At 37.3% G+C, this 10920-nt stretch overlaps 1 protein-coding gene across 1 annotated transcript; it reads left to right on the top strand.

Annotated features, from left to right (window-relative positions):
• The first annotated feature begins 415 nt into the window (after positions 1-415).
• Positions 416-10493, top strand: LOC129279643 (uncharacterized). Its single transcript, XM_054915743.2, has 4 exons — positions 416-524; positions 2190-2689; positions 4382-4463; positions 5935-10493. Exons 1-4 carry the CDS (start codon positions 437-439, stop codon positions 6135-6137), a joined length of 873 nt encoding a protein of 290 aa, XP_054771718.2. The 5' UTR covers positions 416-436; the 3' UTR covers positions 6138-10493.
• The last annotated feature ends 427 nt before the right edge of the window (positions 10494-10920 follow it).

Here is a 10920-nt window from a genome sequence, read left to right as displayed (position 1 = left end):
GAATAACAGGTGATTTATAAAAAAAAATTCGATTTTGAATGATGTATTTCTTTCCATCATAAAAGACCAAAAATAGTATAGGGGGACATTTGATATTGTGCCTCCCTACTATTTTGGGTAGGGGGACGCGTCCCCCTGTCCCCCCTGGGATTTCCACCCTTGGGCTGACCCCAAACCAAACCATGGACCTACTATGCCCCAACCGAATACACTGAAGTCCGCTCACCCCCCCCCCCCCTTTTCCCCCAGTCTGCTGTAGTCTGTAGGCACATACCCTAATTAAAACTTTAATCAGCAGAGTTGTCTTCTGGGGTCTTTCCACTAACAGGACTGCTTAAAAATGCTGTGAGTCACAATACTATTACAAATAAAATCGCTTTTTCGATTACAGGCCTCTTTTATTTGAGCCACTCATAAACAGGACATTTTACACTGCATGCTCATGAGGCTAGCTGGGAAGAAGACTACCGTACGAATCAGTATTTGCGGAAAATCGTCCCACGTGCGAGGTTGTTTACTAAATTGTAAGTGTTATTATCTGATGTAAATGTAATTAAATGGTAGATTTTAAAGTAAAGTCCAGATTTACTGAAGATGATGTGATATTGTCCTGAGTAGCTGTGTTTTGAAATTAGTGGGAAATGAGGCGTTATTTGTCTCGGGACTTGTCTCGGCTCCGACTTCGAAATGAAGCTTGTCGAGGGCCATGTCGCGGGAGCCGTGCCACCGGGCACCGTCCGGCGGAGAAAACAGCAGCGGCGTGATCTGTCCTGGCTGCGCTGAGCTGAGCTGATGATAAATGATAAATAATGATAAATCCATAATTTATTGTTCGAAATAGACATGAAATGAAGTACTCCGAAAATTTGCTTTGCCCCGATTGATCGTGGGCCCGGCGGCCGCTGTGCAGCGCCAGATCGACGAGGCTCTATCCCTTTAATTGTTGAACGCCAAACAGGGTAGCAGCAACTCCCATCTGATGCTGATGCTGAGACACTTTACTCCTGAGCTGACTCTGTGAATACATGCAGACTGTTGCACCTTGTCGGTGACTCAGCAACATGCAATACACAGCTCCAGATAATGACCCCAGATACCAGTCAATTATTAAGTTTCTTGTTTTATTTTAATTTTTATTGTCAAAATTTATTTGACTGGATCTGGACTGATGTAATTTTTAACAGAATTTTAATGTCCACTATTTTGTGACTAAAAAAGAATTATAAAGTCAAAAAGGGGCCTAAGCTTTCGATCCTAGCAGAATCTTCGTCGGAGGCAAAATGACAAACATATAAAGTGGAACAACCATAATATAGACCACAAACAAGCTACAGCAACACTAGAAACAAGGAGACAAAAGGGGCATTAGTGAGTAGAGAAGACCAATCAGGTTAGTGAAGGGGATGAAAGAAAAGGAGTAGGCAGACACAAAGGGAAGTTAGTGTAAGTAAGGCCAAGAGGGATTAAGATAATGAGGCAGGCAACATCAAACAGGATCTGGAACAAAACAGTGATAGAGGGATGAATAACTAGAGAATTAGTGAGAGGTGGGTCAAACAGGTTACAAAGAAAGGCTTAATAAACTGGTGCATAAGAGTGGGGGGAAAAAAAGGGAAGAAAAAGAATGGGGAACAACTGATAATGTGCAAAAGACATATAAGTATATATGATAAAGCATTAAACAAACTAAGAGAAGAAGGAATTAGGCTTTTTTGTTGTAAAAAAAAGTATGGATTTCAAACCCTTAGTCTTACCATTCTGTAGTGTAGCGTATAGCTCTGGCCTGACATGACTTGCGTACCAATGGGGGGGGGGGGGCGGAAAAAGGAGAGGGAAAGAGTAAATTTTCTGAATGTTACTTGTTAGAATGTTACTGAATGTTACTTGTTAGTACCGTATACTAACCTCGCAATCCGTGTGAGTGTGTTAGACCTAGACACCTATGTCATGATATTAAGAATCAATTTTTGTATGAAAAAGGTCAAAGAATTTTCTGTCAATTTCTGCGCTGGTGTACTTTTTCTTGGTCATGTTTGTTAACCAAGGAAAAGGACAATGTTGACTGTTGTAGAGACTAGAGGGCCAACATTGGTTGTAAAACTGTGATATTCCTTTTTGAATTGTATATAAACAAGGCAGGATACTCCAGCAAAAACCAGATTTTATGGGTTTTTTTTTTCTCTGTTCAGGTTTTGGGTTATCAGCTATGGCTCAGACACAGCAAGCGATTAGCCACTGGAGTGTAGGTCGGGGTCGAGGCAGGGGTTCCCGTCAACAACAATCCTACACTCCGTCCAGACGTCCAGGAGAGGCGTCTACCCAATCCAAGGACCAGCCCTCCTGCAAAGTAACACAAATTGAAAAGGATCTTTCGGCTTGTAGTTTAAACTCTGTAAGTCAACCAGAAAACAAAAATAAAACAACATCAGGCTCCTCTCCCGCAGGAACAAGGTCATCAGGGAACACAAGTGCTCCATCTGCTGGAGGACTGAAAACTGGAGTCACCAAACTGAAGGCCAAGTACAGCTACAAAGCCAACTTGGATAGTCCTCTAGGAGAGAAAGAACTCACCTTGAAGCAGGGCCAGGAACTGGTCTTTGTTGAGACCTGTAAAGACAATGATATGTGGTGGAAGGTCCAGACTAAGGATGGTGGTGAAAAGGGCTTTGTGCCTTCTACCTATCTTGAGGTCAGTATGAAAGGTGATTGGTTTTAACCCATTGTTTTGCCTACTGAAACGGTGTAGTCACTGTATAAAGTGTATGGGAATTACAAAATTCAGTAGTCAACTGGTTAGATGTTCCTGTCTCCAGCTTTCCCTAGGAGTTGATGCTAATTAGCTCACACAAAAGCACTAAAATTATAGAACATGTAGCTGTTAAAATGGCTTCTTTGGGGGTTAGCCATTTAAGCTTTTAAAAGTACCCAATGTAGGAATTCCCTAGACATCTTAAGACAAGGGGATCCACACTTTACAAGCTTTGCTTTCTAGTGGACCCCCCTCATTTCTATTAATGCTCAATATCATACTGTTTTTTGTTCTACGAAGTAAGAATGTTCATCTGTATAATTGTACTTGATTTGTATTACTTTATATTTCTTTGTATTATGTTTTGAATGGAAATGGAATAAAGAATTGCAAAAAAAACCTTATTGGGAGATGGGTGGACTGCATATTAGTCTGAAAACTATTCAATTCTAGTTGGTGGACAACAAATGAAATAAAAAAAACAGACAAAACTGATTTTGTACTGAAAATTTTCACAAAATTCACCAATATACGCACAAGATCCTTCAGTTTCTTTTTAAGGCTTGGTCCCACTGAACTTAACAGAAGCAGAGAGGATGTGAAACGGAAAAGAATCTTGCCCTCCGTTGGAAAACGTTACGTATCCGTTGTGTACTCTTTTCATACGTGTTTCATATGCTCTATATCCACCGAGCATCCATCCACTGATTTCATTGTTTGCCCATGTTGTCCATTGTCTGGAGCGGATGAAAACGGATGGAGCCACCCCAAAATTTTGCTTGTCCACTGTATCCGTTATGAATACGTTTTGTGTCCGTCGGCCAGTGGGACCAGGCCTTTACAAGGTCGCTTTGCTTTCTAGTTTCTTAAAAAAACTTTACTTGTCTTTCTGCATGTGGCCATGAGTGTAGGAGTCTTAAATAGGAGTTCATGAAGCAGAGAGGATGTGAAACGGAAAAGAATCTTGCCATCCGTTGGAAAACGTTACATATCCGTTGTGTACTCATCATACGTGTTTCATATGCTCTATATCCACCGAGCATCCATCCACTGATTTCATTGTTTGCCCATGTTGTCCATTGTCTGGAGCGGATGAAAACGGATGGAGCCACCCCAAAATTTTGCTTGTCCACTTTATCCGTTATGAATACGTTTTGTGTCCGTCAGCCAGTGTTACCAGGCCTTTACAAGGTCGCTTTGCTTTCTAGTTTCTTAAAAAAAATTTTACTTGTCATTCTGCATATGGCCATGTGTGTAGGAGTCTTAAATAGGAGTTCATGAATATGGCAATGGTAATACCTGGGGAAAGGTATCAAAAAAAGTTACCATTGGTTGGCAAAGTTAGCTCTTGTCAATGACAGATCCGGCCCGTGCCCCCCCCCCCCCCTTTTGAGAGGCGCAATTAAAATTTATAATGTAAAAATGCCATTAAAACAAGTGTCCCCCCCCCCCCCCCCTTTTTGAAAGTGAAGACCTTTTTTTTTTGCAGGTCAAATTTTTCTTTGGGGAAAATGTGTCCCCCCCCCCCCTTTGGAAAATCCTGGATTCGCCCCTGGCTCTTGTTTAACTGCCTTGATTTATTAAGTATATAAGGCTTTGCTACATATTCACTTGTTTTCTTCTCCTTTTTAGGTGGTTACAGAAAAATTAACCCAACTTCCCTGGCTTGCGGACAAACAGTTAACTGAAGAGGAAGAGTTACCGAAATCTAAACGTAAGTATGACATCAGAAAGGAGGAAACATTGTGGAATGGTTTTGTAATCAGGAAATAATCGATTGTAGGTGCTATTAAAGGGCAAGAAATATTTCTCCTAAAAAAATTAACTGCAATTAAAAAAATATGTGATGATTTTTTTTACTAGTCAGGAATCTACTATAGTACCCTTTTCTGATCAATTACCTCCAAATGTGAATACTTTTTTTTGTAGCAGGTGAGGTAATTTTGCTTCAAATTATCTTGATTTATGCTCATGTCACTGTTCTTCAAGCTAATCTATTAATAATATTGATTAATTCCTTATTTCAGTTTGTGAATTTCAAGAAAATTTAATTATTATTTGCAGTCATCTATTCAAATAAACAACTTTTCTGAACATGTGATGCTTCACAATCAGAAATATTGCTGGATATTTTTTCCAGGATATGTTGAGTAATGACTGTGTTGTCCCTCTTATGAATATTCATGAGTATTCTAGATAAACGATTCGTGATCATGTGACAAAGTATGATTTTAATAGGAAAACACATCGCTGCAATTAGCTCCGTAGTTTTCTTGTAGCTCCGTATATTTTTTTATATACTTTCATGGACTGGCAATGTAACTATTTTTCCCTCGGGGCTTCGCCCCTCGGGAAAAATAGTAATTGCCAATCCAACCTCGATAAATAATTCCCACTATACTCAAAGCCTGATATATTTGTATATTATCTTGTACAGTTGAGGCCAGAAGTTTACATACACCCAGGAAATTAAAAAACAGTAGACAATTGCCAAACATCATAAAATTCACTGTATCTTATAAAATATTTGTGCTATCATGACAAATTTGATATCAAACAAATGAGTATGTCATGCCCCTTCATCACATTTCTTTGTCATCAGGAGCTGAAAAATATTTAGGTGTCATTTTTCCCAAAAAATCTTCATATTTTAGACAATTTAAAAATAAAAGCTTGACAAAAACATTTAATATTTGTGCTAGTTACTTCTCAACACAAACATTTCAGAATTACACTTTTTGTTCAGTTGTGACATATCATGATAAAAAAAGTAATATTAATCATAGATTTGACATTTGTATATTTCTATGAAACAATGTTTGAAAATATAATAACAAACAATAGAATACATTTGACATGAATATTACTTGTTTTCTTTTTAAAAAATTCCACCTGAAATTTACTTTAATCCCAGCAGCATCCCAATCATGTGAAAGACCTTAATATGCTCTTTCATTTGACACCAAATTCGTCATGGGAGTATTTATATTTCTGAAGATATAGTAAATTTTACGATGTTTGGCAAACAAACAAATTTCACTGAATTCCATGGGTGTATGTAAACTTTCGGCCTCAACTGTACTTGCCAAACATTGATGGAATAAAGCCTACCTATTTTAATTTACACAATGTATCTTTTGTCTTGTGAATTAAATTCATCATTTTCCGTCTCTGCCTTCTATCAGGAGAGTGGAAGCCATACGTGTCAGCCTACCACAGGGAAGAGAAAACAAGCCAACCTGCCACGGTGAGTAAGGAACAGTACTTCTGCAAGATTTGTGTCAAACAGCTCAACGGCCCCCAGCCTTACAGTGCCCACATGAACAGCAAAGCTCACAAGGAAGAGGTTCAACTGGCCAAAGAGTACGGAACCTACACTGAGGATTAGCACTGGATGTGGACACTGCACTGAGGTTTAACACTGGATGTGGACACTGTACTGAGGATTAACACTTTATGTGGAGTCTTGGACACTATACTAGTATACTGGATGTGGACACTACACTCTACACGTAGAGAAGGCAGGATTACTCCTGTCGTTGATGTGCCAAACTTAGCAGCTGAATGGCCCCAACCTTGATCCAGAATACCACCGTCTTCAAGGAAGTTATTGTACTGCCAAAGGGAATGGGATAAATGACTGAAGATTAATCTGTTGCCTACTGGAACTAGAAAGTCCTTGTACAAATTCTATGGGGAATTACAGAGCTCAGTAGTCAACAGGTTAACTCTCTCTAGCTTTCCTTGCTGGTTGATGTTATGTAGTGTCAGAGGTGTTGGACAATGGTATTGAACTGTCATAGGGAATGGGATATATTAAATGAATATTAACATGTTGCTTACTGGAACCGGGTGGTCCTAGTTCAGATCTATGGAAATTTCAGAACTTGGTAGTCAGTGGGTTAATTGTGGCATCAGAGGAGTTGAGCCATGAGGGATGATGATATCTGCTACAGTAATTAAGTTAGTGCCAAAGACAATCTTTGAAGTGTGTGATGTATATTAAGAGAGTTTAAAACCTGCTTTATACTGCTTTATGTAGAATTAACATTCTTCAAATGGTTTAAAATGGGAAACCTTTTGTAGGAGGGCAACTCCTGTGGGTTTGGGGGAGCTGTCCCCAGGAAAGTTGTCTTACAAGGAGGAGTTATTATCAAATAACTCCTCTCAACTTTTTTTTCAAAGTAACAGAACTTCCAACTATTGCATGTCGCAATTATAGAAAGATTTGTTTAACCCCATGTTATTGTTTTGTATTATGTCAAATAATGTTTATTATGTTATGTTAATCACATATTAATCTTAGTATTAGGATATCATGACACCATTTTATAAAGGAGTCTTACATGTATTATATGCATCATTATTTCTGTTTGTTTCAGATTTGTACATATATATTGTCATACACTACCAGTCACAATTCTTTTAATCACTATTACTGTTAAAACCAGAGAACAATAGATTCAGTGGACTGAATCTATTGTTCTCTGGTTTTAACAGGTAAAAGTTAGTTAAAGAATTATTGTATCATTATTTCTGTTTGTTTCAGGTTTGTACATTGTCATACGTGTAGGTGAGGTCAAGTCTACCCCCAATTACTAGTTGATAAGTATACAAAAGGGAAAAAATCAATCAAGAATACACTGAAAACTTTGTCAAAACTGGATGTGAAATATTTAAAAAAATTGGCTTTTTGAAGTTTCACTTAAATTCATGAAGTAGTTATATTGTCATGTCATATCAGGGGGGGGGAGCTTAAGAAAATGCCCTTCCTGATATGATTTTATCAAGATTACTCCATCAACAGTATAAACGAAAACACGGAAATAGACAATAAATCATAAGATTACCTTGGATCTCCTTTTTATTACGCAAAGCAACCCCTTGCACTAACAAGAATCGCACATGTACATGACAATATGCACAGCACAAGTGATATGAAAATGAGAGAGCTGATGATGTCATTTTCACAAGTTTGTTGAGGAATCAAACCTTATTTTGCACAATAATGAGAGAATAATTGTGAGTAACATGTGTACCCTCCTTTGCACACTGCCTTTTGTTGCACAAATAAATGTTTTGTGAATCTAAGTGAAACTTTTATTTTACATCTGATTTTGATTTAAAAATTTCAGCGTTATCCTTGATTTTTTTTGTATTTAGTAAAATCCCCTTGCTATTGGGGTGGACTTGGCCTTTAATAGATAAAAATTTTAAAAGAAAAACATTCAAATGCTACTTCTATTGCTGCTCAAGCTTCGTGGTGCTATTTTATTTAAGGATTGGGGTGGGGAGGGGGAAAATATTATGCCATGATTCTTTTCTTTTCTGAAGATATACATGTAGTTCTTATTCTTGACTTGTCCGGAGTCCTCTTTATATCCTTACAGTCAAAGATATTCCTCTTATCCCCATCAAAAATAGATTTAGTGTGTTCTAAACATTCCTTAAGCCAGTATACATTTTTGTGTGTTTTCAGGAATTAATGTTTAATGTCACACATTCACGAAATCTGTTCAAACTTTGTTTTCAAATGAAGTAATTTTCTATTCTTTGCTACAATATCTGTAATGTGCCTCATGTGAAAACTCATATACATGCTTTTACAAAAGTATTATCTTTATCAATGCTTTCAAGAGCTTATCTACAATGAGTGATCTTACAGAATATTTGATATTCAGCCAGTGGGGGATTTCATGAAAGTTTGTCAGCATTTCACTAATTTTCAGTTCTGATAATTTCAGTGAAATCTTTTGAAGGGTTGAGAGGTAGGGGTCTCTGACTGCTTCATGCGATATAGTCCAGATTGTGTAGACCAGACAGAAGGCTGATTTCAACTTTGGTGTTTGTTTTGGTGTTCGAAACACAATTCAGATCGTCCTCCTGAGCTTCAACACCTTATCTGAGTTTACAAAAATGAGTCAAAGCACTTATTGAAAGCTTAGCACCTAGAAAGATTTGTCCTTGGAACAGCTCCATATTGGGTTTGGTGCTGTGCTGAAGGAAAAACCTACCTTACACTAACACCAAAAGGTCAACACCGAACTTGATTTCACCCATTGTAATGATAGTGATACCCACCTCTATAGACAGGTTTACAACAATCTGTGTTGACTAGGGGAGCCAAATATAGCAACGCAATCTATGCTTTTACATTCCATATTTTTACTGCACTTCTGACTCTATTAACAACTTAGTATGGTAAGCCAAGTGGGGTTCACAATATGTGTCAAAATTAATTGGCATATTGACATAATTGTAGTGTATGTTTCCAACAATGAGATTATTTACGATGGGTGCTTGAGGCATTTCACTGTCTCCAAACAGTGATTGTGTGTCATGTCTCATCTGGGACTGTCCTGGACCCAATGCTGAGTTTATAGAAGAATTGTTTTGCTTTGTTAAAACTTGAGACAAAATTCAAAGCTTACAATTTCCAGGCACAGTCATGTCATTTTCACAACTCAAGAAAAAAACAAGGGCACAATATCAAGAGCCTTCTAAGTTTATGAATATGGGTCATGAACTTGTTTTGTATGATCCAGTATGTTAAACTAAGATTGCTATTGAGATATAGTAGGTATTGCCAGACAGACTTGCCAGTATTCCGCTATGTTCATCTCACAGGAACTCGAATAGGTGGCGCTTTTCTGTGTATGTCCATATTATTTTGAATAAAAGACATTTTTGTTCATATTAATACAAACAGTATAAATTTAGGACAAGGTTTTGTGAGAATGACATGGATATCATTTTGATTATTGAACATCCTAAAGGGAAACTCCTACTGTGGCAGAGTAAAAAATAAGATGTTTTACATGTAGTTCTTTTTATGTTATTTGGAATCGATGTTAAACCGACTGGTCAACTGTAATGAATAGCTCCTCAATGCAATTACATTCAAGTTATGTTACCCTTAATACAGGTAGCTGAAATGTTTGGGACACGTAGTCCCATCCATCCATTTCTGTGCGCTGCAATGGGACTGGAACTCTTAGCAGACTTTAGCACATGTCTTATCATTTTTGGTGATTCCTTAATAATTGATGTATTATGCGCTTGGAGAGATGTTTGTGGGGAATTGCAAATATGAAAGAACCCATCTGACTGGTTCCTTGTCAGTGTTTTAACAAAAGTGTGTATTCCCTCATAGCAGATTACACATGAAATATACAACAGAAATTCGACTCATAATCCTCTTTTTTCAATCAGTTTGTGGAAGTTTTTTTCTTTACTCCAAATTCATAATCAGAACTGAAGTTGAACTTAAAGAAAATCAAGAATGTATGAATAAAAAAGACATTCCTCATATGTATTATCATTTTTTTATCCAGTAGGGCATTAAAGAATGCAGTTACAAAATGCAAATGACAATCCCATCATTAATTCTAAGCCGACATTGTTTCAAATGGTTAATTGATCTTGAACCTAGAATGTTACATGACCAAGGACCATGTTTCATAAATGTTCATCAATGATAAATCTTTGACAAGATTTGCTTTAAAAATGGTTACTATGGTATGGTCATTAAAAACTTGTCATCGATATATCTTTTTTGTGAAAACAGAGTCCTTGTTACTGAAAAGGGTAGATCAAAGACATGGGGAAACGTGTGTACTTGTAGTATAGTAGTATACATCATTTTATTTCTTTGAAAATGTTTCAGTATGTTACCTTGAATATTTGGATATGTTTGATATTGTGTAATCTTTACATTTTCTTAATAAAACCCATTGAAAGTCCACCTTGTTACATTATTTATGTATTGAATTTTAAAATTTGTGTTTTTGTCTCGCCTGCATAGCAGAGCGAGACTATAGGCGCCGCTTTTCCGATGGCGGCGGCGTCAACATCAAATCTTAACCTAAGGTTAAGTTTTTGAAATGACATAACTTAGAAAGTATATGGACCTAGGTCATGAAACTTGAACATAAGGTTAATCAAGTATTACTGAACATCCTGCCTGAGTTTCAGGTCACAGGACCAAGGTCAAAGGTCATTTAGGGTCAATGAACTTAGACCATGTCGGGAGAATTACTTTCAAAATCTTAACCGAAGGTTAAGTTTTTGAAATGACATCATAACTTAGAAAGTATATGGACCTAGTTCATGAAACTTGTACATAAGGTTAATCAAGTATTAGTGAACATCCTGCCTGAGTTTCAGGTCAC

Source organism: Lytechinus pictus, chromosome 16 (assembly GCF_037042905.1).
Source record: "Lytechinus pictus isolate F3 Inbred chromosome 16, Lp3.0, whole genome shotgun sequence".
Taxonomy (NCBI): Eukaryota; Metazoa; Echinodermata; class Echinoidea; order Temnopleuroida; family Toxopneustidae; genus Lytechinus; species Lytechinus pictus.
Note: the sequence above shows the minus strand (reverse complement) of the source record. Positions and strands in the feature narration are given on the sequence as shown.